A 27,992-nucleotide genomic window follows, 5' to 3' on the forward strand; every position below is an offset into this window, starting at 1 on the left:
TCCTTCTCCATAATTATATTGAAACTAATGGTATTGTGATCACTGGACCCGAAGTGCTCCCCAACACATATGCCCATCACCTGACCTATCTCATTCCCTAACAGGAGATCCAACACTGCCCCTTCTCTAGTCAGTACCTCTATGTATTGCTGCAAAAAACTATCCTGCACACATTTTACAAACTCCAAACCATCCAGCCCTTTTACAGAATGGGCTTCCCAGTCTTTGTGTGGAAAATTAAAATCTCCCACAATCACAACCTTGTGCTTACTACGAATATCTGCTATTTCCTTACAAATTTTCTCCTCCAATTCTCGCTCCCCATTAGGTGGTCTATAATACACCCCTATAAGTGTTGCTACACCTTTCCCATTCCTCAATTCCACCCAAATAGTCTCTCTAGATGAGCCCTCTAATCTATCCTGCCAAAGCACCGCTGTAATATTTTCTCGGACAAGCAATGCAACACCTCCTCCTCTTGTCTCTCCGATTCTATCACACCTGAAGCAATGAAATTCAGGAATATTTAGTTGCCAACCACACCCCTCCTGCAACCATGTTTCACTAATAGCTACAACATCATATTTCCAGGTATCAATCCATGCTCTAAGCTCATCCACCTTTCTTACAATACTCCTAGCATTAAAATAGATGCATTTAAGAAACTCTCCACCTCTTCCTCTCTGTTTATCCCTAAAGGCGCAAACAACTTTATTATCTTTTTCTTCCTTCTCCCCTACATCTTCGGTCTGAGCGCTCTCCTTCTCTGTCACCTTCATCTATCTACTATTTCAATTTTATTTATATCTTTCCTGTAGGTAGGTGCCCAGAACTGGACACAATACTCCATATTAGGCCTCACCAATGTCTCATAGAACTTCAATATAACATCCTAACTTCCGTACTCAATATTCTGATTTATAAAGGACATTGTGCCAAAATCTCTCTTTATGACCCTATCTACCAGTGACCACCTCAGAATTCTAGAGCTCTAACTTCTCTCTAACATTATATTTCCTCCTCTATAGAATTATCCACCTCAGCCCATCAGCTAATCTAAATCTCAACTATTCTTTAGTAACTTCCAAACTTAACTATTCCTATCCTTTGCTTTACTCGCTCGTATCTTAAAACCAATGCAAATGCAATATGTCCGACCCATCTATTACCTGATTCACCATTCAGTGCTTTGATCCAGTTCATCAACATATTTCACCTTTGACTTCTGTAAAACATTCATTTCTTCCCGCAATAGAACCTTCCTCCTTAGACATCTACTCTGTATTGAGCAACTTTGATCTCTGTATGTCATCATCTTCTTTTGATGATTCTTTGGCATCTATGCTTTCTGCTTTTCAGGAAATAAACTTTATACCCATTTAATTCTCTCCATATAGACTACTTCTTTAATTGATCTCTATATTTAACCATTCTCATCATGTATCTAATAATCATTCAATCCAATTGTTGTCTAATTCAAATTTGATTCCAGTGATTTCCACTAAGTTTCTTTTTAATTACTGATGAATAATTCAGAACACAAAGCTCTACTATCGTTCTAGAGCTTCATATTTAATTTAATTCAATTTGTAGTATCAAAACTAATACTTGAATTTTGAAAAATAAAGTATGTATTTCCAAAGAGTCATCCCTTATTTCATTAATGAAGGCAAGAGAATGAAAGGCTTGGAACAAGCAATCATGTGCAGTGGATCAGATCATTCAATTTTGTGTTGTGAACTTCATATCAAGAAAAATAAAACCTTCTATAATCTTGAGTTTCCTGTAGTAATGTGACATGTCTATATTAATGTCTGAATTGGTGGCTCTGATATAATTTCACTTCAGGGATATCAAATGTTTTTGTCATTCCTAACAAAAGGAATTGTGTACTCAATAAATAAATCATTTTATTTGAGTTCTTAATAATAATACTTGAGATTTTGCTTCAACAAAACGTCTAAATCATAATCGACACAAAGTTATTACTTCACAGAAAACAAAGGGCAAAAAAACTAAATTGCAATGCTCTATTTTCTATTAAAGTTCTTAACTCCTAAAATGCTTTAATTAAAATATTCCATGTAATTCTGAAGAATTATATAGCCACATTGAACTTTCAATTGCTTATACATGTATTCTAAGTACATCTTTTCCCAATTAGATTAATTCCTTGTATTTATAGGCAAGTCATAACTATGCACATCAACATATTGTATGATAGCTTTAAGAATACCAGTCAGGATACAAATATACTTTGAGATAAAGCATCTTCAAATATGGAACATTTATTAACTCCTACTATCATATTTAAACTACTATTCCTTGATAATAATGAGCAAACTTCACAGGTATATTAAAAAAACTTCAGATCATACTCAATGAAATTAAGCAATGGGTTAGTAGATCATAATTAACTATGTTGATAATTATTTTATTGTGGAAAAATGAAAAATGTGCAGGTTCAGCAGCAGGCGGTCTTTTGCTTATGTAGCTTTCATTTTGATAATGTATTTATAACAAATGAAAGTCAAAAGGCACATAGCTTTGTTGAGAATTAATGTTTAATTGTCCATTCTTTACTTAAGAATAAAGGACAAAGTCTGCCATATATGATTCACCAGACTGATTCCAGGGCTGGAAGGTCTGTTGTATGAAGAATGATAAAGCAACCTGGCCCTTTATCAATATCTAAAGAATAGGAGGTAATCTCATTAAAACAAACATCATTGTTAATGGGCGTACAGGTTAAAAGTAGAGTTGGTGTTTCTCCTGACTGGCTGAGGTGTCTAGATTCTTGAATCTTAAAGTAAGGGACTGGCCATTCAAGATGGGTTTGAGACAGAATTTTATCAGTGGGCAGTGACCTTTAAAACTCTGTTTTCAAGAGTTTAATGGAGGCTTCATTACTAAATGCATTCCAGATAATGATTGAGATATTTTTTAGATATTAAAGTAATAAAGAGATATAATGGTAAGATACAATAGAGATCAAAATGACATGATCTTATAGGTTAGTGTAACAATAGAGAGCAAATTAATGGTCTAATTCTGCTTCCGTTTTTGCTTTTCTTAACCATCTGTTTTCTTCAGTATGACTTCATTATTAAGGTCAGATGTTACTTCAGGGAACAAATATAGAGACAACAGTCACCACTTAATGCTTCCACAATCAGCAACTGTGAGATTCTTCCACTTCCCTACTTTGCAAGAGCATTCAGCCATGAAAATGAAAAAATATGGCGGGGGGAGTCAGTTGTGCTCAGTTCATGCATTGCCATCGGTTGCACAGTGGTTTCTGTAGCAGAATTTAGGTTTTCCATCTGGGGGGAGAAAGCAATGAAACTTCAAGAAAAGTTTAAAGCCAGTTCAATTTAGATTTATAAATACTATTGCATTCAAGGAAATTAACTTCCTGAAATATAAACTATCTGGTATAAAATCAACAAAAGCAGATACACACAATATTTAATATCTTAACATCCATATTGAAAGCTATCAAATAATGGCTTAACAATATACATCTTTTAATGTTTAAAAATTGCAAGTTATGTGAAATATGCAGCATGGAATGATGCTGATGAAACATTTATTCATATTTAAGCATCATGAGAAATGGTAAGGACATTTTTTCCAATTAGTAACATGAACATTAAACAACAATTGCTAACATTCAACGAGGACAGATAGAATGGAACATTTTATTTTCTGAAGTCTAATAAGAGTAATATTTGTAGCATTGCTAGTCAAGATTTGTTTAAAAATTTGGAATAATTGTCCTGGATTACCTTCTTCATTAAAAGTCCATTCAACCCTTCCATGTACAAGCCATGAATTCAATCCTATTCCAAAGGTTGAGAAGTATGATCATCATTGCCATTAAAGAAATGCAGAAGCCTAGTGCCTATTGAAGAATAACAGACCAGTACTACATATATTGCAGTAAAGACAAATGACAGATACTGTTTAATCCTTCCAACAAAAAGCACACTTCGATATGTGAAAATATTTTAAAGTGTAAACACATTGGTCTCCTATATTTTAAAGCTTTCATTTCTTCTTTCAATTATTGTGGACAAACAGCTTAATTTGTTTTTCCATTAAACTGGCTCTGCAAGCAGTCTTAGAGAAATACATAATGGTGTGAATTGTCGCTTGTAAATTCTTTCTACAAAGTCTTGGCTTCATACTTGTACCCCAGAAAGAATTGAAAACAGTTTTTAAAACATCTAATGCAGGATCTATTAAAGCATATAGCCATCCTGAGATAACATGTTGTATGTTGTAAGAGGCAGTTTATTATTTCCACCTTCAGCATTAAGAATGCCATTGAGTTTGGTAATTGGCATTAAAACAATGAGCATATGGTGTGAATCAGCACTGAATCAGATGAATGAAAATGGAACTTACTTAAAATCTCTAAAAATACTTGGGAATTTGGGAAAGGACTATCTACCCCAAAATAACAAAGCTTGAAATTGCCATTTCCTTCCAAGGCCATGAATAATTACGAAAATTACATCTCGTTTAATGGCAATAGTCTCATATCAGTCCTTGCCATGCTAACTAGATGACAAGTGGTTAAGGGGACAGAGTAACAACAAACTTGCATGGGAGAAGTTTATCTTTAGTATTTGCATTAACACCTCAGCTTTTCATTGTGTATTGTAATAATAGTGTATTGGAATAAAAAATAGAGAATTGTACATCCATGTCTGGAGGTGACACCAACACAAGAGAAACAGGAAGCAGTATGATTTGAAAAAGGAAATCACAAAGAAGCACAGACAGATTAAGCAAGTTGACTAAACCCAGGGCAGAGGCATTGAATATGGAGAAGCGTGCAGCTCTTAGCTCTGGATCTCTGGCAGAGTAATTAGTATAGTTTCTCAATAAAGTCAGAGCAGGAACTGCAGAGAAGCAAATGAATTTGTGCATCCAGGTGTATATATCAGTAAAGGCTCATGCATTTGATCAAATAGATGCCAAAGATGCTGAAAAATTAAAAACAAAGTTATACTAATGGTCGATATCTGAAGTAAAACATGGAAATGAGTACTCAGGACACTAGATAATATATGCAGTGCAAGGAAATAAGCAAGTATTTGAAAGTATTGATCTTCAATCAGAACTAGTTATTGTTTGATTCCTCAGTAATAGACAGCATCCATCATTAAGGACCCTCATCACCAAGGCCACACTCTCTTCTCATTGCTACCATCAAGGAGGTGGTACCAGAACCTGAAGAGAGACACTCAACATTTCAGGAACAGCTTCTTCCTCACCGCCATCAGATTTCTGAACAGACAATGAATCCATAAACACTATCTCTCTATTTTTCCCCTCTAGTTTTGAACTACTTTTTTATATATTTATTGTAATTTATAGGTTTTTATTATGTATTGCAAAGTACCGCTCCCGCAAAAACATCTGCCAGTAATATTAAATCTGATTCTGAGAATGGCATCAGTATTGGGGCAAGTAAAAACCCAATAAACCATGAATCAAAATCACTTTCACCCATCCCACCCTTTGAGTATCACATTTAACCCTTTGGTCTCCTCAAACCTAAGCCGATCTATACGATGCTCAGACAATATTTCCAAGTATCCAAGTTTTAGTTTGGTTCCTTGCTCAAAGTTTCTTGGCTAGAATTAGAAAGGAGTCTTGATGCAGGGTCTCAGCCCAAAATGTTGACAAATCAGCCCAACAGATGCTGCCCAACCTACATAATTTCCTCAGCAGATTGTTTAATGTTTCAGATGACATCATATTCAGTTTTTTGTGCCCTACTACGTTATTGTTTATTACATTGCCCACGACAGTTGCATCTTCCATCCACCTTTCCACTCGTAGACTCAATTCTCTTCCAACTCTGAGGATAATTCCCAAACCTTGGAAACTCAAGAACTGGGATTCTCAGCTATAGCAAAGAGAACTGTGTCAATCCCTGCTGTTCTATTCCCCAGAACAATAACATTCCTAATCCTTCTCCTTACCTGAATGGCTTTCTATACCATCATCCTCTGTTCAAATTGCCTAACTTCTTTACAGTTCTTTGCACATCCATATGGTAAGCAGGAATTTCATACCTGATGGAAAGAGTTGCACCTTGCATTTCCATACCTGGCAGTCTGACATTTATATTCTTCTATCTTTGGCCATTACTCAGATCCAGAGCACAACCTAATCAGATTGTAGCTGACACATGGATCAAGTTACCCACATAACACTGCTCCTTCCGAAGGATCAGTAATTTTTTTTTCCATTGAGCTTCAGTGTGGAATAGGCCCTTCAAGTTGCATCAACAAGCAACCGCCCCAATTAACACCAGAAATTTACAACGACCAATTAACCTAGCAACCGGCACATTTTTGCACTTGGAAATGTGGTGCCAGAACACCCAGAGGAATCCCATGAGGTCATGGGGAGAACGTACAAACTCCTTACAGACAGCGGTGGGTATTGAACCCAAGTCGCTAGTACTGTAAAGCGTTGTACTAACCACTACGCTACAGTGCCTTCACTCAAAATCCAGCTTTAACAACTTGTACAGTGGTTAAAACTGCTGCTGCAAAGCGCCAGCAACCTAGCTACTGTCAGTGTGGAACTTGCATACGACTGCTAGAGTTTTCCCTGACCACTCCATTTTCTGATGGTTAGTAACCTACTGTACTCGGCCTAATGTAAATTGCCCCTAGTGTTGGGTCTATGAGTCAATGGGGGTGAAGAGGAATGGTGGGGGTTGTGATGTTGATGGGCATGTAGGAAAAAGTTATAGGGCATGGGGTGCATTGGGTTGCTCTGAGAGTCAACAACGGCTCAATGGCCTTCTCCTATGTTATGAGAAATAAGAAACTGAGCTCCAATCACTTACTATTGATGCAGTTTCTGGAAAGTAATGTCACCACCCCCCCCCCCCCCCCCATATGCTGCAGCTACAAACACCTTCCATCCCTGTCAAATCTTACTTAATATATTCACTTAAAGATTTTGTTTGTTTGCAATTTAGTTTCTTTCTTAATACAATTAAAATTTAGTCTGTTATGTTAATGAGTACATTTTAGTCAACTGTAAAAAAAGTTTATTAAATTAAAGCCAACTTGCATGGCACACCAGTAAGTATTTTGTAGTATGCAGAAGCCTTAAGCTTCTGTATAATATGAAAATTGTATAGAGATAAATTAACACCTCCTTTCACCCCTATGCACCAAATTCCCCAAATATTAACCACATTCTCAACTTCAGCGCTCTGCTTAAGTTTCCATTATTTTGTCATTTTGATTATTTAAGTAACAACCGTCCCTGGGTTACAGATGCCTGTTTTATGGAGAACCCTATTGACTGCAGGAGGAGGAAATTGGAGGTACATGAGCCAGTCCTTGTCAGGGGATTTGAGATGGAGAGGATCAGTAACATTAGATTCCTCAGTGTTATCATTTCAAAGGATCTGCCCTGGGTCCAGAATGGGTGCCAGTACAAAGACGACACGGCAGTGCCTCGACGTTCCTAAACATTTGTGAAGATTCTGAATGTCATCTAAAACTTTGACAAGCTTCTGTAGATGCACAGTGGAGAGTATATTGACCGGTTGCATCATGGCCTGGTATGAAAACACCAATGCCTGGTCCCATCATCAAGGACACCCACCACCCAGGCCATGCTGTCTTCTTGCTGCTGCCATCACATTGGAGGGCCCTCGTCCACAGGTTCAGGAATAGTTATGTGTGCCTAGAAACAGCAGAACCAGTTTCCTCTCCTCCTCCTAGTAAATTTTCTTTCTTATCAGTCTGTGTGCTTCTGATGCCAATGCTGTGGAGGAATGGATCTCATATTGAGTGATCTTGTGTATCTTCTGACTTGGACAAAATTGTCTAATGGCAGAGTCAGAACTTACTTATTATCCATGGATGGCTTATAAGGGTATCAAAGGATATATAATGATATGTAACTTCCTGTGACCAAGTCCAATCCTGACTCTTGGTGCTGTCTCTGTGGAGTTTGCATATTTTCCCTTAAAATAGGTTTTATCCAGGTTCTCTAGGCTCCCCCCATGTGCAGGTTGATGGGTTAATTGACCATTATATGTTGCCACTAATGTGTAAGTGAGTGCTAAAACATGAGTGGTGTTGATGGGAAAAAGGAGAAAATAAAATTGGATTTATGCAAGATTGGTATAAATAAATGCTTGATTGTTATTGTCATCTTGGTGGGCTGAAGGACCTGTTTCTGTGATCTATGATTCTATGACATCAACCGTAACTTAATTGAACAGATTCAATGAGCTTTTTGATTTAGTTGTTGCTTCACACAGCCTTCTCAACTTGACTTGCCACCTTCAAAGGTTTGTGTTAATGTTCTCTTCATCCTTCCTACCAAAATGCATCATTTCACACTCCATTGTGCTAAATTATAAATGCATACTCTTTCTTAAATTATGTTTTCCATGCATCAACCAGTTTCACTGAAGACTATCTTCAAATATTGGAATGGGGCTTGAATCCTTTGGCTTCTGATATAAGCATGCTACTATTAAATCAAAGCCAAAGTTCATAGATTTATCTACAATTCATAGATTTTGAAAAATAACATGCAACTTTATTTTTAACTAGCAGTTGTATGTAGAAGCCAACCCACTGATCAACTCTTGCTACAGTCTAGAGAAATTATCAATAAGTAAAGAATTATTTTCCCATGAGATGGGAACTGCAATGGTTATAGCATGGTCTGAGCAAACAAGGCTCCATCTGCTTTGCAAGAATTGAAAATATTTCAAATTGCATCCACTACCACGCAACAGGAGCCTAATATGAACCAGAAAACTTTCAAGTGTTTAGATGGGAAAATGTTATTGGCTAAATAGAATAGTATGGCATCACAGGATACAAGTAATCATGAGAATGTGTTTGTGTTGCAGAATCAGGACAACTCTCTCAATCAATAATTAATGCTTCAACTCCTTATTGCCTAAAGCTAGACAAGTTTCCATTGTGTGTGCAGTAAGCCAGATTTTAAATGCTATCTGACCATTGTTACATTTCTGTTTGTGGGACCTTGTTGTGCAGAAAGTTGGCTTTTTTATCCATTACAATCCTGACTACACTTCGAAATGAATGCATTGGCTGTGAAGTGCCTTGGGATGATGTGAAACAGACAAAGGTACTTTATAAATGTAAGGCTTTCTTTTTAGAAATGCAGAGTTGTTCCAAATACTAATTTAATAGGAACACAGCTTTTAGGTCTGACATTATTCCTTAAGTACTCTTGAATCACATGAAAGATTCCATAATCAAGTTGTGCTCTTTGTTGCTAGGAATTCAGACAAATTTTACAAGTGAAAAGCACATGTAATTGCCTGAGTTTGGTATTAAGATGTATGATGCAATGAGAATCTACAATGTAAATGATCATTCCTTTAGAAGGTAATTTCTTTCTTTTACTGACCTTTGCTGCAGGTGGTGACCCAGTGTTTTCGCATTCAGGCGTTTTTATCACAGTCGCAACACAACTGACCTCTGGCTGTGTCTGATTCTCTGTCGCTGATGATGGTACAGATAGATCATGTGATGCAGCACTTGGGCTGGGACTTGAAACCAATTTGGTGGATTTAAGAACATGCCAGGATCCACATTTGTGCCAACCAGGATACAATTTGGTATTATCTTCAACCTCTGCCAACTCTTGTGGCATTTTTAAATCACCAGTATCGTAATTTCCACTTAATGATTTACCCTTGGCAGACCAAATTTAAGAATATAAGGCAAAGTATTAGCAATTATCAATAATAACATGATAACATATTTATCCTATTGTTGCACACAATTGGTTTTAGTTGTAGTTCCTTATATAGAATATAGTCGTATATTGACTAACACAAGGCCTAAGTTTAAAGTAAGATTGTATTTTGAACCATCAAAAGCTGAAGCTTTACAATGAACACCAACAAGCATTGTCAACAACAATGTGCAAATGCTCTAAAATAGAACATATTTCAAAGCCTTCCATGAGGAAAAATGTACATCTAGTAATATCAAGGATTTACAGATATTGTTAAATAGGTAATTTTTGTAGCAAGAACTTAAACATAGATTTGTTGAGAGATTATGGTTTCAGAAGAGGATAATGAAGGTGTTTTCATAATTAATGAAACAAAGGTAGATGGAGGACTAAATGAAACCAATCACTGGAAAACAGGCCACAGACTATTACAAAAGGCAGTTGGAAGTCTTTACTGCATCTGTAAAGACAAAGGTTTCAAATTGATTTTCAAAGTGGCCTCAGGTTAATTCTTTCTAAAGAACATCTATTTGTAAAACCTACCTCAAATAACTTAACGTGATTTAGAAATACATACCTGTTGTGCAGTTGTTTCAGAGAGCGTGACATCACATTTCTCTTGTGTTGATCTACCAGTCTCAACATCTGTAAATGGAATTGTGGATTCACTACCTGGGAAGATTCCACTTGTAGGCCCTGGAGATGCCACTACTGATTCCAGAGAGGCTCTGCAAGGGGCAGTGATGGGCTCTACCACTGAAGCATTGACATCAGCAGTTCCTGATGGTGCAGCAATGAGTTCCTGTATCATGGTTTCTGGCCTTATGGCACTTGAAGATTTATCCATCAATATTTCTATTTCAGATACTTGATCTGGACTTCTGGAAATGCATTCTTTACTTGTTGCTGCTGTAGTCTCTGGTGCAGAAGCATTGCTTTCTTCTATTTTAACAGTGGCATTTGTAACATTGCATAGTGTTTCAATTGATCCTTTTATTCCAGGAAACACGTCTACAATATCTGGAGATACAGCAACTACTTCACGAGTTTCAAAGACTCCATCACTAACTGGAGGAGATGCAGCACTGGATTCTTCCATGAGAAGGATTTCAACAGCAGGCACTTCAGAGTCAGTATTAACCCCTTCCTTTCCAGGCACATCATTAATTGTACTGACAGACACAACATGGGGGCTTCCCTTTGCAGGAACTTCATTCACAATGTTGGAGGACTCAGTACTGGGCTCTAATTCAGGAAGACAAATCTGACCACCTGATGTCTCAGAGCCGAGGTTTTCCTCTTCAGGGATATCATCGCCTTTGTTGGAGGGCTCAACGTTAGAAATGAGTTCAGGCACATTAACCGCAGAGCCTGAAGAGTCAACATTGGACACTTTCTCTTCAGGACTATCAACTTCATTCAGAGAACTGGACAGTTCAATAATCAGATCGTCCTGAGGTAGATTAACCATCAAACCTGATGACTCAACATTACCCTCATTCCTTTCAGGAGCTTCGAACCCAGCAATATCAGATCCCTCCTTCACAAGACCTTCAACAATAGGGGTAGGCTCAGCTCTGGGATCATCTTCACGGACATTAACCAGACAACCAGAAGGTTCAAGACTGCACTCCTTTTCAGCAGTATGAACCACAGCAACCAAAGATTCAGCACCGGGGTGATCTTCAATAGTTTCATTCCAGGCACACTCAGATTGAGCACAAGGTTCTTCTTGAACACAAACTTCATCCGCAGCAATGGAGAGCTGAGCATTGGGACAGCTTTCAAAGACATTAACCACAGAACATGAAGACTCTATTTTGGGCTCATTCTTTTCAAGATAATCAGTCTCAGCAACTGAAGACTTAACACTGGTCTGGTCTTCAGGAGCTTCAGTCCTGGCACCATTACATTCAGCTCTAAAGATATCCTTTGCTGAGATCTTATCTAGAGCAAAGGATATAGAATTGGGTGCATCCGCCCCAAGGATTTCAGTAACATTGGGAGACACAACAATGGGGATTTTGTAGTATTCGACTCCAATTCCAGCACCTGAACACTCAGCACTAAGCTTCCCTTTTTCAGCGATGTCATCAACAGCACTGCAATACTCAACGTTGGGATCATCCAAAAACTGTTGATCCCCTGAACCTCTGGACGCTAGACTGAGCTCGTCCTTTACAAACACTTTATCATCGGAGGGCACTTCTCTGGGCTCATCCCGAGATGCAGAAACCACAGCGCCTGAAGATCCAGAACCTTGCTCTTCATCCCCAACACCACAGTGTTCAGCACTGAGATTTTCTTTTTCATGGATTTCACCCATAATTTCAGGTTGTTCAGGGCAAGGCTCTGAAGATGAAGAAAGGCTTTCTTCTCTGGCAGATGCTCCACTAAAAACTTCTGAAATTTTAGTAGCAGACAGTTCAGAAAGTCTAGCTTCAACTTCATTATCCTCTTTCTCACCTGCTGCAGCTTCTTCAACTTCTGACTTCTCTTTCACTTTAAACCAATAAACTTGCCATTAGAACTTAATAAGATGCAGATAAACTAATATTAATAAGTGAACAAAATTTGTACCACATAAGAGTTATGTACCTGCACTTTTTATTTGTTTTACAAAAAAATAATAATAATAACCTTTGCCTACTTGAACAAATGAATACTTAGAACTTTTGATGTAGATTTTCAAAAAAATTGATATTAATTTTAATGAGAAAAGTTCAAATTGATTAATGGAAAAGCAATTACTTATATTTCAGGAACAATAGAGAATGTTCATTATTAATTTCTTCCAACAAATTGACCCAGTTGGTTAACACAAGCAGAAAAAAAAGCAACATAAAGCTGTGGTCCTAAAGAAATTATGGTTTATGACTACTATAATCCGTAGAACACCAAATCAATGAGAAGATTAGAGCAAGCTATTCCCAGATATTTGTACTTAAACTTTGCCATCAAAACATTGTTAATGATAGATTGAGCCAGTTTGATTCTCTTTAAGCAAATTTGTACTAATTCAGTGCTTAGTTTCCCATGATTGCCATGTTGTTTCAGAATTAGTATACAATTTAACCTGAAATGGAAGGAGTTAGAATGAATCACTTATTGCAATATTTCCAGCAACCCATTGCTACCTCATAACTTAAATCAATAGCTTGGGTAACTTACTTATATTTATATAATAGTCTTGAGCAAATAATTTTTAACAGTTTAAGTACCTTACATTTTATAAAAGAGAAACACGGCTACACAATTTTAATAGAAAGTATCAAAAAATAAAGTCAATAATTTTCTGTTGGATTTATTAATTTTGCAGTGTTCCATCTCTCATTATGGGGGTGGGCAATTTCTAGCTAAGTTGCAGGAAATCTCATCTATGATGAGGTAGGTTATAATAGCAAACACGAGGAAATCTGCAGATGATGGAAATTCAAACAACACACACTACACTAACATGTTCTCTAACTTCCGTTAATGTCCCTCCTCCCCTTCTTACCCCATCGCTGACATACTTAGTTGTTTGCCTGTTCTCCATCTCCCTTTGGTGCTCCCCCGCCCCCCTCCTTTCTTTCCCCTGAGGCCTCCCGTCCCATGATCCTTTCCCTTCTCCAGCTCTGTATCACTTTTTCGCCAATCACCTTTCCAGCTCTTAGCTTCATCCCACCCCCTCCGGTCTTCTCCTATCATTTCGCATTTCCCCCTCCCCCCACTACTTTCAAATCTCTTACTATCTTTCCTTTCGGTTATTCCTGACGAAAGGTCTCGGCCCGAAACGTCGACAGAGCTTCTCCCTATAGATGCTGCCTGGCCTGCTGTGTTCCACCAGCATTTTGTGTGTGTGTGTGTTGTTTAGGTTATAATAGTCCCATTTTACCATCACAACATCTAGATTCCAGTGTGGGCAATCTCATTGGGATCTACTGTTTATATACTTTGATAATTTGTTTTATATTTTAATGTACATTTTAATTGGGTAATAATGTATATAACATTAAGTGTATATTTACCTTCAAGGAAATTAATTGCTTGGAGCAGATTCAGTTCTTTCTCAAGATCAATATTGTAGTGATCCATATTTTCATAATCATGATCTAGTTCTTCAATAACTGATGCTGTATTGGCCTCTGAAACTCTAATCATATAAGAAATTTCACAAATTGGGTCAATGGTAGGTTCAATAGTTACATATTAAATGGTCATTGATTTAGATAGATAGATAGATAGATAGATAGATACTTTATTCATCCCCATGGGGAAATTCAACATTTTTTCCAATGTCCCATACACTTGTTGTAGCAAAAACTCATTACATACAATACTTAACTCAGTAATAATATGATATGCATCTAAATCACTAACTCAAAAAGCATTAATAATAGCTTTAAAAAAGTTCTTAAGTCCTGGCAGTTGAATTGTAAAGCCTAATGGCATTGGGGAGTATTGACCTCTTCATCCTGTCTGAGGAGCATTGCATCGACAGTAACCTGTCGCTGAAACTGCTTCTCTGTCTCTGGATGGTGCTATGTAGAGGATGTTCAGGGTTTTCCATAATTGACCGTAGCCTACTCAGCGCCCTTCGCTCAGCTACCGATGATAAACTCTCCAGTACTTTGCCCACGACAGAGCCCGCCTTCCTTATCAGCTTATTAAGACGTGAGGCGTCCTTCTTCTTAATGCTTCCTCCCCAACACGCCACCACAAAGAAGAGGGCGCTCTCAACAACTGACCTATAGAACATCATCAGCATCTCACTGCAGACATTGAATGACGCCAACCTTCTAAGGAAGTACAGTAAAATGAATCTCAGGATTTTACATGGCGACATATACTGTATGTACTTTGATAATAAATTTACCTTGAACTATTTTTAAACTTTGGGTACTTACTTTGCTGTCAGCATCTTTGCATTCTAAAAAAAAGAAAGAAGTTGAATATTAACTGAGGAATTTCCCTGCAGAAAAAAATCAAAACAAAATTGAATGGTTTAGTACCCATAGAAAGACTGCCATTTGGGGTTCCTCCACTGATTGCAGCACAGATTCCATGAGCTTGGACATGGATTGTATGTGCTGACCGTATGTCTGTATCAAATATTTGCAGTGGCTTATTTTCCCATCTTGTTCATTAGTGATTATTCGCATCATCTCCTGTTTCTTTGTTTCCAAAACTGCAAACAGGGAATCAAATTTTTCATATATTGTTTGCTTTAGGCTTCTACAGTTGTCCTGAAAAACAAAATAGTTTTAGTAGAGTGATGGAAATACACATTTATACAAGTTAATTTATGCAATCTCATCTTTCAATAGCAACTTTGATATATTCCTGTTGATTATGCTAGTCTAACATTTCAATAGAACAGTTGATGAATTGAAACAAATCATCTGTGTTATTTTGTTCATTATTAATGTGGGATGATGTGCTGAGACCTGCTTATGCAACGAAATTCAGATTACAAATTGGTGGATTGCGTTTTTTACTGTGGATACTCTACTTCTATCTACACTCATAGATAAACATAAAGTTTACTTTAAATGACATGGGCACATACATGTTTTCCTGCAAACAATTATGTAGCATTTACACAAGAGGTAATTATGTACAGTATTTGTATATGAACTACTTGGAATTAAAGCAACATAAACATAGCAAAAGTGAAGGTAGGTGAAAATGGGCTTAAGTGAGAAGCAACAGCATGTTATAAAGAATTAAAGGAATGGTATCAGAGTTATTGATTACAGATATGGTCTGTTTGGTAGTTTTTTGGGCAGATTTACTATTTCATCTCTCTATCACCAGCATGCTTTCTTAACCCTTTTCCTCAAGCTTTCATCCTGTTTCCTATACAACTTACTCCAAGAGGGACACAATCTTGTTGTGCTTTGGAGGCTAGAGTGCCTCAATGACCTGGAGAACAATGTTGACTGGAGTCAGGGCTTTATACTTTGGCTCTTGGTAGGATCACCTCTTGTTAGCGTTTGGGGGTTCAACTCAGGGATAGCAACCCTGACTGGTAAAACAACTTCATTACTGAAACAGAAATGAAGACTCTTTCTACATCTGAGTGCGATGATATTCCTGAGTCTCCACCTGGGACTCACATGACTGGTGGTAGTGAAGTTACTGGCATGAAGAAGGAAGCCTTGAACACTGCCAGAGATGGATGACCTTCCCTGCTGCCCTAAATGCCAGTGGCTTGATGGGCAGTAAGTAAGTTACTCTAAGGTCCCTTTTCCTTCTCCTGTCACACAACTGGACTACCATGCTCAGCTGCTCCTTTTACACTCTTTTATGCCCACAGTTGGTCTCTTGTAATTCATCCCTTTGTACATGTTGTAAATGTCCACTCACTAATAAGACAGGCCCTCTTTGCCTAATGCCTCATCCAGGATAAATATAGATATCATTCTCCTGCGCATATCTAGCGAATCATTACAGCACCATTTGGAATTGATCTAATGCCAGAAAACATGAAATCCTCAGCTGATTTGTCGAGACCCACTTTTAAAATAGTAAATTTGTCATTGTTTACGTTAAGTATCATTGTCCTATCACCCAGGAGACAAAGCCGTGGGCACAAGGGCAGTGTGGGACCCGACCAATTCCCCAACACATTAAGAACTTTACACCAAAATGGATGAACCATGGAACACTCCCAAATCATGTGAAAATATGTGCCCACCTCATTTTTACATTTCCAACATAAATGATTATCAACAATCCCCATTTTGTAGAGTCTAGTTGGTGTCCAATAATATCTGTGTACTATCTTATACTGAATAAATTTCCCTCTCGCTTCCCTAATATGTCTACCTACATTTGATAAAATATTTGACCACTCATTATCTTCAATATCGCTTCCAAGATCCTTCTGCCATACTGCTTTGAGATTGTTACACGGTTCACCCACAGAGTGCTTGAACATTTTATAAAACACTGATGCTTTATGAACTTCCTGTGGTAGTGTAAATTATTCAGTTAAAGGGTTACTTTGTGGGCCACCATTCTTGAATATGAATATATAATGTCTCATTTGTAAATACGTCCAGAAATTCCCTTTATCTGCAAAGTTATATTTCCTCTGCAAATCCACCTACGACATAAAAATCCCATTCTCATAGAGATCACGTACTGTGTTTACACCTTTAATCTTCCATTCAATCGTCCTATTCAAAGGAAGGAGGCCATACTAAGTGCACCAGTTAAGGCTGGTGTGAATCTGAGGCACCAGATAAGAAAACTTGAGCCTTGGGCTTAGCTAATTACAGAATGCCCCAGTATTAACTGGTAAACAGTGGCAAACAGCAAGATCAAATATACATGCACCTGAAGCTCCAGTATATTACCATATGTTCTGTAGTATGCAGATGCAGAAGTTCAGAACCCACTGTAGGGCACAATGTAGATGGCCATAGTTGTATTTTTTTTTAATCACTTGTTAACTGTGAGGACAATCCAGCCATTACTTTCAGCATCTTGTTCCAATGAAACCATTGCAGTACCAATTTAATTCACATTTAGTCAGCTCCATGTTCCTATATTTCTCTGATATTTTATCTTTACAAAATCATCTCATCCACCATTTTGCAATTCTCACTGCATTAAGTTTTATTACTTTTCCAGCGGCTTTCATTATTCCAAAGTCTCATAATTTAATTCAGCTTTGTTACTTTATAACTTCTTAACCCTCAATGACTTTAACTTACAATTAAGTTTTCTAGCCCTCTCACTCCAGTGGTTAGACTAGTTCTGTAGCATAGTTCTCCATCCGCCTTCATTCAAGTGCCATTGACCTTATCCTTTGGGTTGTTGCTGTTTTAAAGTTCTCATTCTCTAAAGTGCCATCCTTCACTGTTATATTCACTTTCTGCCAGATCTTCAGCTGAACTTCAGATCTCAGTTTTAAACCAACCTGGTGATTCCGCTCCCCTCAGTTTCTTTCCCAGCTATCAAAGAAAATTTTATCTATACCACAATCTCCTCTAGCTTTCAGTTCTCTAACACAATATTCATTTTGCATGAACTCAGTCTTGAATCAATGACCTTATCAAAATAATTCTGAAGCCAACAGCTACAACTTGTCACAGTGAATTGTCAGTGATGACCTGATTTTCTGATCTCTTCCTTCAAAGAATCACATTTATTAAGTTGAAGAGAGTTCCAGCAATTTATGAACTATTCTGGCTGCAAAAATTATAAAAGTTTAACAGCTCTTTGCATGAATAGTAATTAGATTTTATTAAACTTCATATCCATAATTGCAGTATATTCCCCGATCCTAAAATTAAATTCAAAGATCAAAGCAAATTTATTATCAAAGTCATATATATTTCCATATACTACCTTGAGATTCATTTTCTTGCACATATTTATTGGAAAAAAGAAATAGAATAAGAATTTATAATAAACTATCCATAGAAGAGATAAATAGCAACATCAGTGTGCGCTGCACAACAAGACAATCGTAAATAAAAATAATACTGAAAACTTGAGTTGTAAAGACTCCTTGAAAATGAACCGCTAGATCATAGAGACAATTCTAAGGAAGTGGTGAATGAAGTTATCTTCACTGGCTCAGGACTCTGATGGTTGTAGTGTTAATAACTGAGCCTGAGGCTGGTGATATGAGACCCAAGGCTTTAGTACCTCCTACTCTATAATAGTAGGTTGTAAATTGTCTGTGACATTAGCATTACATTATTAATCCAGCAAGGTTCAATATAACTTAAACACTTTATGTCTCACATTTTGCTAACAAAAAATATCAGTTTAGCACTCATTCTTATTTTGACGGTTGGCTTGGTTGGAAGGGGAGTTGGTCCTTTCAAGTGCAGCCATATTGGAAGAATGGAGACAGCTTCAGTTTCATTTGTTTCATTTTCATAGATGAGAGATCAAAACTTGCCTAAGCTAGAAAACTAATTAAAATAAACTATTACCTCAATATTTTTGCTTGTTTCTTCTAGATGAGTAATATATGTTTGAATTGCATCATTGGTTGCAACAAGTGCTCCAATTCCATCACCAAGTTCGCACTAGGAAACAAAAGTAACACAGATCAGCTTTAAATTTAATTTTTGCTGTGCACAATTAATTATTCAATGACAAGGGCAATAAATGCTTAAAATATATCCCACCTTTTGTTGTTTGTAGATATTTAGAAGAGGAGCAACTTCACAAGCCTTGTGTGCACCAAATACTTTGCACAATGAGCAGGTAGGTGTTTCACATGAAATGCAGTATATATTAATCTTTTCCTCGTCATGCTCATCACATGTCGGTTGTTCAGGTTTTGCTGTAGACCTATGGCAGATTAATTATGTAAAACTGATCTAATTACTTATTACCAATGGGCTATAAAAATGCAACAAAATTCATTAAAAATTAAACTAAGTATGGTAATTGTTAATAATAAAAATATACTTGGCATTTTCTCATTAATTCCACTTACTACCATAATTCTCTTGCCACTGACAGCAAACTAAACAGCATACAGTACAATATTTTACTAATTTTCAACCACGTATGAAGTTAATATTGAAAGGTTAAATAGAAATTGAATACAATAAACATTAAAAAATTAGCTCCAAATTTATCTGTCCACATTTTTCACTATCATTTTCGCTATCTGCAACACCAACCTGGAATATACCCAACTGGCTTTGCAGGGCAGCTTCTCAGTGAACCACTTTACATGTCAGATTGGCTCTGATTTCAATGATTCAATGTACATTTATTATAAAAGGATGTATAATTATACAACCATTTGGTTTGTTTGCTCACAGATAGCTACAAAGCAAGAAACCTGAAAGAACCCAGTTAAAGTAAAAATTAAAATAAAAGACCCACACTCGGTGTGCAAGAGAAAGAAAAAAATCCTTCAACTCGTGCAAACAATTGAAGCAAACAACAGCATTCTGAACCAAAATTGAGTCCTCAGATCCGAACTCTGGATTAGCCTGGAGGAGACCCAAAGTCCAGCTTATTACTTCATCATATTAATAGGCACAGAGCATTGCAGCTGGGGCAATCTTCAGACCCTCAGCTTCATGGAGAGAAGAGTGACTATTGCGGAGAATAAGCAAAATCGACTCTCGCCTTGGACCCCGACACTGTCTTTTCAGTCTGTATACATGTAATGTAATGTAGTGGAGAAATTAAATGCAAGTTGAAGGCCAGTATGTGTGATGTCATGGTCTGCCACGAGAGCATTCATTAAGTCCAGAGTTCAAGTACAAAAATCCTGGCACAAAATTTCCTAGATGCTCAGTACACTCCATTCCTTAAAAATAGGTCAGAAATTTTTCATAATTTTACTTAAATTTTAATACCTACAATTAATTTCTAAGATTCTAAGATGTTTAATTATCTACTTGTTTTAATTATTTAACTCTTTTTGAAAAATTCTTACATGTCTCTGATCAAGTAACATTTAAAATCACTTGAGAGGCCATTGACAGCAAGTCCTCTGTTTAAAGGTTTTAGGGCAGTATGGTTTGAGACCTTGGGATCTTCTGCCTAGTGCCTAATCACTGTTCACAAGACTGTTCCACACACGTGAGACTTAGTTAGAGAGTCGGAGCAATACACTATGGATACAGGCTCTTTGACCCAATGAGTGCATGATAGCCACAGTCCCCACCCAGCTAGTTCCAATGTCCTGTATTCAGCTCATTCCCTGCAGGTCCTGTTCCTCCATGTGCATATCCAAGTTCTTCCAAGGACTCCCCACACCCTGGGGAAAAGATCATTATCCAATCCCCTTATAATTTTAAATACTTCTATAATGATTCCCCTGATAGGGTTGGGCTCATGGCAGGCATACCTCAAATTTGTTTGGAGAAGTTGGACCATGAAATGTAAAAGCTGTTGTGGGAATAGTGTGGGGAGTGAGCAAGTGTGGCAGCCTAGATTAAGCACAACTTGGCTCATTTGTTTTCGGAAAAAATCTGCATAAATTTTATTCCAAGCTACAAAATTGACTATCACTACAGGTTACAAATCTGATACCAAGACTATTGCCTAAAAATTCTGCTGCTGTACTAAACAGTACAAAAACAAACTGCACTTGCATCATTATTTTAACTGTTGCAAAAACTTAGCAGTTTTTCTCCAGTGTTTCTGATGTGTAATAATATAACCTACCGCAGAGATTCTTGTTTGTAAATGTCGATTATATTTTCCACCAATAAATTTCTTTGCAGTCCATAAACACCATGTCTATCCAGAATAATTTCCTGGTGACAGGATGGGCATCGGAAACAACCTCCTGAGCCCAGAGCTGTGCCACGAGTCTTTCAACAGAAAAAAAAAATCTATTTACATTAGCCAAGTCATTTTTCAGACACCAAGGAATCAAATTTAAAGAATAGAACACAAAATAGCAAAAATCGTACTGCTGGTGCTGTATTAAAGAAGTTATCCACAAGCTTAAAGTGCAAGTGTATACATTTTTATGTAGATAAAATATTATGATGAAATGTCTCCGGTGCAATGGTCCAATACTCAAGTTCCTTTATTAAGTGAGACTTGAATGAGTCATACACACTGCCTGTCAAGTGACAGCAAAAAATAAACAGGAAATTGAATTAGAATTACAAATTTTCCTGAATGCAAGTTTTGATGCAATTGTTCTATACAAAGCTGCTCATATATGGAGTCATGATGCTATTAAAAGACTCAATATACATGTTGCCTGATGACTCAGTTATGATTATGCCAATGATACTGGAATAAGACTGTTGTGATGCAGAATCAAAGGGATCTACAGTGCAAACAGGTTGCATGGAAGCTTATTTTAGAATGATGTAGAGAGGATGTTTCCTATAGCAGAGGGAGTCCAGGACCAGAAGGCACAGCCTCAGAACAGAAGAACATCCTTTTAGAGCAGAAATGAGCAGGAATTTCCTTAGCCAGAAGGAATTAAGTTATTGGAATTCATTGGCACAGATGGCTATGGAAACCAAGTAATTGTGTATATGTACTTAAAGCAGAGGTTTATAGGTTTTTAACCAGCAAGGACATCAAGGTTACAGGGAAAAGACAGGAGAATGAAGTTGAGGGGGATAATAAATCAGCCATGATAGAATGATAGAGCAGACTCAATGGACAAAATGGCCTAAATCTGCTCCTAAGTCTTATGGTCTTATTTTACTGGTCTGGAGTCCCTAATGCATGATGCTAACTAGACAAAGAAAAAGAATGTGCATTCATCTCCCCAATTCATATACCACCTCAAAGTTGAATTTATTGTCATAGAACCCATTTGTATCCAATGACATTGGTTTGATCCCAACCTTCAATTCTGTCTGTTTGGAGTTTTCATTCTTGCCTTGTGACCACATGGATTTCCATTTGGTTCCAGTTGGTAGTTTAAACTATTAGTATAAACGGGCTGTAATGTAAGTGAGCAGAAGAATCAGAGGGAAGGTTATGAAATGGGGACAGAAATGTTACTGGGAGATTCAGTGGTGGAATGGAATTGGTCTGTTAGATGGTGCTCATATGCTATAAGGAAATATGGAAAATTTATGTATAATTTGAGTTATTTCTAGAAAGTAATCCATGTGATGAGTTTCCCTTGGTTCTGGTTGGCAGGTTAAACAATTAGTGTAAATTACCTTGTGTATAGGTGAGCAAAAGTGACTTCTATATTATAAGGAAATGGGGAAATCTTTGTACCTCATGTGTAATTTGAATCATTTCTGGAAAGTAATCAAGGAACCTGTGAATAGCATTATTAGTAATATTTCATGTTAATTATTTTAAGAACTATAGAATATTAATTATTGTGTCATAATGGTGAAACATTCCCTTCACTAATTCTCAATCTACCAAATTGTCTTTAGCCTGAGGAATATTTTGAAGGGTTGGAAAATGAATAAATATTGATAACCCTTCTTTGTCAATGACAGTACTGGTATTTATTAACGGCTGTAGATATTTGCAAACAATACAATGATTTTTGTTACTAGATCTTCGCAACCATCAGAAAAAGCTGCTTTCCTCCAAATGCAAAAACTCCACTAGGTTTCAAATAATTCCCCAGATGATAACTACACACTCTCCCCTCAAAGTACACAACTGTTTTCCCCTTGGTTTCAACCCAGTGTTTTTGCACATCCCGTCCCCATATGCTCACATTTCCAAGATTCTCCTTGCAGCAATTTCTGCCCAAGGGTTTTAGTTTTCTTTTATTTGATTTTATGATGTAGATAATGCAGCAAAGTCATATTTATTAACTGTACTTCACCTACCTTGAATTACTGAAGTTGGTGTCAGAAAGGTTCTGAAGGACATTTCTGAATATTAATCTAATGGTAATGATGAAATAGTGATATGATCTCAATGTAAACTTGTGTGAATAGAAGAATATCATTCTTACTCACCACTGCTACTCAGTTCTGAGCCACTTCAGATGAGTTTTTTGTTAAATAAGCTGGGGAGTTGTCATAGGGTATCATGTCTGTGCTGCACATTGACAATGGTCAGTCCATCCACAGAGCCCAGAGGCTGGGGCATTAGTCAGATTAATTGCTCTGTTCAATATTTTTTGGACATTGCAATGACTGCACTTTTCTATGTGAATTCTGTGATTCTAGATTTAAGCATTGCAGCTACGGGAGAAATTAATAACAATTTTAATCCATTGCTTTGGACTCCTTCTGGCAAGACCATTCTTAATTCCCTTTAATGTGGTGGAAAACCATCTTCTTAAAATGTTGCACTCCTAGTGAAGCGTCTCCTTTAATGCGGCTGGATATGGAGCTCTAAGATCCAGACAATAAAAAGGAATGGCTCTGCGTTTCCAAGTCTGAATGCTGTGCAGTTGGGTAGCGATCTTGTGGAGAGGGGAGGTGGTCTGCCCTTTAGTGGTTTGCGGATGGAGATTGCACGTTTAGGGAGTGCTGCAAGTGTTTTATAGGTGAGTAATTGTAGTGTACTTTGCAAATGACATATTCTAGCCATGTTATCTAATGGTGGAAACAATACATTTTTAGTGTAGTGTCTAATCAAAAGAGCCACTTTCCCCTTGCAGAAGGTGCATTTATATAGAAGAACATTTTGTTCCATTCTCTCTTCTGATTTATGCCTTGTAAAAGGTGGAAAGCCTTTGTGGTATCAGGAAGCAAATCACCCACTACAGTCTCTGACTTGTTTTCGACACCAGAGTAGATAGCAGGCTCATGATGAACCTCTTATCTACATAGGGCCACAGGACATTGTTAGTGGTTTGCCTGTGGTTGATAATGCTATTGAATATCAAGGATAAGTAGTCAGACTCTGTCTTTTTGCAAATGGTCATTACGTAGAATTTTACTTCTCATTACCAGTTTTTGCCTGAATTGTTTTTATGCAGAAATGGACTGTTACATTTTCTGAGGAATTGTAAGTAATGAACATTGTGCAATCTGCAAGCCTCTTTAGTTCTGACCTTATTGTAAACATCAAGAACTCCTACAACAAAATCTCCTGTTATTTGCAGTATTTCCCTTTGTGTCCCATCCCTTTTACCAATGCACAGTCATATCTCACCTTGATATTGAGGGCAGTCATTCTAATCTCATCTCTAGTCCATGTTTAGGACCAAGGTCGTGTGAGGTCCGGAGGCAAGTGGTCCTAGCAAAACCAAACCAGGCCTTGCTGAGAAGGCTACTGCCACATAAATATTGTTGTGTTTTATAGACATTACCTTCCACTATTTTACTACTGTTTGAATGTGTACTGCTTATTAAATGCTACTGTAACTTGTTGGACATATTTTGCTTTACTTGGACAGATCATACCTTGTCCCCTTTTGCCTCTATTGCTTTGACTGGTCTGGTCTATTTTTGGTCATGGGGAATGAAAAGATGTTGATGCCATTTGAAGCTAGTTCTTGCTTATTGCAGATACCCATTACCTGACAGTTGTGTATTATGGTTGTTATCTGAAATGCCAGCCTAAGGTTGATAATAAACCTGATTCTGATATTTAAGACTGGGCCATTTCATTATAGGTTAGCTGTGAACAGAGCTGATTATACAGCATTGAGCCTACCTCTGAACTTATTGCCAAGCTGAATCAAAGTAGTTGAGGCTGGTTTGCTTGAGGATACTTCTGAGGAACTCAAGGCCTCAGAAGGCCTTAGATATTTTGGAATTGGGTGGGGTATTGGAGGAGGTAGTTTTGACCACCAGGGGCCTCCATCCCATTTGGTTTAATAGCCTTCTGCCTGATTGACCAAAACTACACCCTCAATATCAATATGCCCCACACCATACCTCTTTCGTTAAATCAAGATCCAAGTTGTTGTCATGTTTCAATTAAATGTTGAAACCAGTTTCATAGCTGAATGCTATTTCTACATAAGTGATTCCGGCCATTTCTAACAGTGATTCACTCTTAAATAATGCCCAATTTTAATATTCACCATTAAACAATATTTATAATGGTGGCTCTACCAAAATAGTTTGCACTGTTTTGCCATTAGCAATTTTAATTCAAAAAAAAGTAAAAGGTGAAGTGAACACCTACATCTGCAAGGGTAAGGGTACTCCAGATTAATGAATCTATGAAAAAAAAAACAAAAGACAATGTTTTAAAGTTCCCTTAGACTACAAACTACATCCCTACATTCAATTTCATTCGATGTATACAACTGGGCTTCTCTTGTAATACTCAAGTGACCCTGGATGGTCTTACATCAATCCAATCTTTAGCACAAGATGCTCATCTTATGCAAATTATTGACTCTGTTCTGTTCCTAACAGTCTGCCTGTCAGAAACAGAAACTGTTTCCTTTTCCTGTACTACCAGCTAAATGGATTTCCAACCCTTGTACTGGTATTCCTGGAATTGATAACGGCAGCCAGTGTTTAAAAAAAACAGACAGGGGTACATGCTAAATAAGAACAGACGTGGAAAACACTAAGCAAACCAGGCACTATCTGCATTAAGACACCCTTCATCAGAATTGGGATAGCCAGAAAAAAAGTTAGCTTTAAGTTACAGAATGAGGGGAAAGATAGGCAGTATGAAATGGAATATCTCTGATAGAGCAAGGCTAGGATTACCATGGTGATAAGGCACTGATGAATGAATTTTACTGCTGAGAGTCAATTCTCAGGCATACTTCCAATTTCTTTCTCATCAGGATATTAAAATTAGCCCTTAAAAATTAAAAAAAAAAAAAAATCAGTTTGCATTTGTGTTGCATCTCCATCTACATTTCAGAAAGAAGCACATGCAGTTTAAGGATTATATTTCTGAAATATGGTGACTATTGAAATAAAGAAAACGACATCAAATTTACACACTTCAAGTTCTTACAAAAAGTGAGAACAGAGGCTGGTCTGTTTCAGAAGCACTGACTGATATAAATATTGGCCAGGATACTGGAAATAACTCTGCTGCTCTGCCTTGAAATTGTGCCACTAGGGCTTTTATATGGGTGGCATCTTGGTTGGACATCTCATCCAAAGTTCCTTATCTCCATACTGCACCGGCATGTCACCCAAGATCTTTCCTTTAAGGTTACTGGAGTGGCACTCAAGTTCTGCATACATTGAGCTAGATGAGCACATTAACAACTGAGTCACAGTTGATATAGCTTACATTAGTACTAAAAAATACATTTAAAAGTAAAAACGTTGACCTTTAATTTAAAAGTAGTCCAATCATTCTGGATGTGGATTGCAATGAAACAAAGGTGTGTTTCATTAGCAGTTCTATTAAGGATCTCTAATCAAGGTTGTAAAGTAAAATTTATTTAATTACTGAGATGTCTTATGTAAAGAAAACTCCTAAAATTTGATATTATTTGAAACAAGACTGGATGAACGCAGTATGTAGAAGCTCTTTGGTTCTTATTGTGTCACTTTTTTTTGTACCTTTAGTTACATTTCCAAGTTAGCAACATCTAATTTTACCTCAAATTCAAGTCACTAGTGTCTTAAGAGCAGCAATCCCAACAGCAAACTCTAGGAGCAGCATTATATACTTCTCTCCATTCCAATAAACAACTGTTCACTCTTAATCTGCTTTCAATCTTATGACCAGTTTCGTATGCACACTGCTAATGCTCCTTTAATCACATGAGCTTTGAATTTGCGAACAAGCCTGTTACATAGCATATTATTAAAGATCTTCTGAAAGCCTATGTATACATCCACCTGTTACTTCATTGAAATAATTCATGAGCTATGACTTACACTTAAACAGATTAAAAATGTTAACCAACACAATATTCTCCCAAGATGTGATTGTCTTTTTCTAAGTGTCCCAGTCACAGAGGTTATTCTGACAGGTTTATAATTGCATACTTGTGTTTGCTCCTCCATCTGATAAACGAGGGCCTTTAAGTAATTGGAAATGTTGCGGTTCCCACTATTCCACTTTACTAATACTAAAGAAACTTACATTCTTAAAACCAGGGACACAAAATATTTTAAATATGTTAAACTCAGCATAGTTTAAAATAAATTAATGCAAAATAATTTGCTTACTCTAATTGCATATAAATAGGAACATCTTCAATTGTTAAAAATATGTAGATATTTGGACAAACTATGGGACAACTATGAAAGTTTCTTGAAGTGCAGTTAAATAGGAATCAAATATAAAAACAAATTCTAGAGTTTGGGCAACTGAAAGCATGAATTGTTGGAGAAACTAAATCCTGAAAGGCTTGTCATTATAAGGAGGCCTGCCAGTACTATTTAATAAAATGTGCAAAAGGATAAGAAATTCTGAATAGTGAAATACTCAAGTTAGAAAGAAAATTCTTTTCCCTCTAGAATTGATACTTGACACAAACAGGTTTGTCTTGAGTAGCGACAACTTCCTAGAAATTATTAATTTTACACATTTCTTGTTATACAGTTAAATCTTACCTGAAAAATATCATTAGCACATTTTCTACAGAGGTTATGTTGACAAGGCAGTATCACAACAGGTTTGGTAAACATTTCCAAACATACTGGACAAATTAACTGTTTCTCCAGATTATCCATGGCTTGTGAATCTCTGTACATTGAATTGTATTCCATTGGGACAGACATGTCAAAGAACAAAGTTTACAGTAAGACTTCAAGTCAGAACGAACTGCAGGCTTCAGCGTGTAACTTTCCTGGTGCTTTTTGGATTCTCCCTGTAAGAAAATGTTCGTGTCCAAGATATGGAATTAAGAGCTTTGTGGTGTGTTTGCTATGGCTCAATCTGTCATTGTGTTTAAA

General features: G+C 37.0%; 1 protein-coding gene across 3 annotated transcripts; it reads right to left on the minus strand.

Annotated features, from left to right (window-relative positions):
• Positions 1-1,914: 1,914 nt before the first annotated feature.
• LOC140736071 (uncharacterized) lies at positions 1,915-27,964 on the minus strand. Of its 3 annotated transcripts, XM_073061808.1 has the most exons (11): positions 27,651-27,964; positions 20,923-21,071; positions 18,915-19,080; positions 18,717-18,812; positions 14,772-15,005; positions 14,667-14,689; positions 13,788-13,912; positions 10,355-12,279; positions 9,445-9,732; positions 3,789-3,904; positions 3,188-3,323 (listed from the first exon to the last, which is right to left on the minus strand). In XM_073061808.1, exons 1-10 carry the CDS (start codon positions 27,816-27,818, stop codon positions 3,809-3,811), a joined length of 3,270 nt encoding a protein of 1,089 aa, XP_072917909.1. In that variant the 5' UTR covers positions 27,819-27,964; the 3' UTR covers positions 3,188-3,323; positions 3,789-3,808. The 3 variants fall into 3 exon arrangements, with proteins under 3 accessions (XP_072917908.1, XP_072917910.1, XP_072917909.1); XM_073061807.1 differs by lacking the exon at positions 3,789-3,904 and having other exon boundaries at positions 1,915-3,323; XM_073061809.1 differs by lacking the exons at positions 3,789-3,904; positions 20,923-21,071 and having other exon boundaries at positions 1,915-3,323; positions 27,651-27,798.
• Positions 27,965-27,992: the final 28 nt, after the last annotated feature.

This window comes from Hemitrygon akajei, chromosome 11 (assembly GCF_048418815.1).
Source record: "Hemitrygon akajei chromosome 11, sHemAka1.3, whole genome shotgun sequence".
In the NCBI taxonomy this organism is placed as follows: Eukaryota; Metazoa; Chordata; class Chondrichthyes; order Myliobatiformes; family Dasyatidae; genus Hemitrygon; species Hemitrygon akajei.

What these genes read in the sequence shown, in the direction of transcription:
- LOC140736071 (XM_073061807.1), bottom strand. Translation starts at nt 27,818, where the DNA reads ATGTCTGTCCCAATGGAATACAATTCAATGTACAGAGATTCACAAGCC. An exon ending in GTGCTAATGATATTTTTCAG is followed by an intron (nt 21,072 to 27,650) that starts GTAAGATTTAAC and finishes TTCTGTTGAAAG; the next exon opens with ACTCGTGGCACAGCTCTGGG. An exon ending in CTGAAACAACTGCACAACAG is followed by an intron (nt 9,733 to 10,354) that starts GTATGTATTTCT and finishes TGGTCTGCCAAG; the next exon opens with GGTAAATCATTAAGTGGAAA.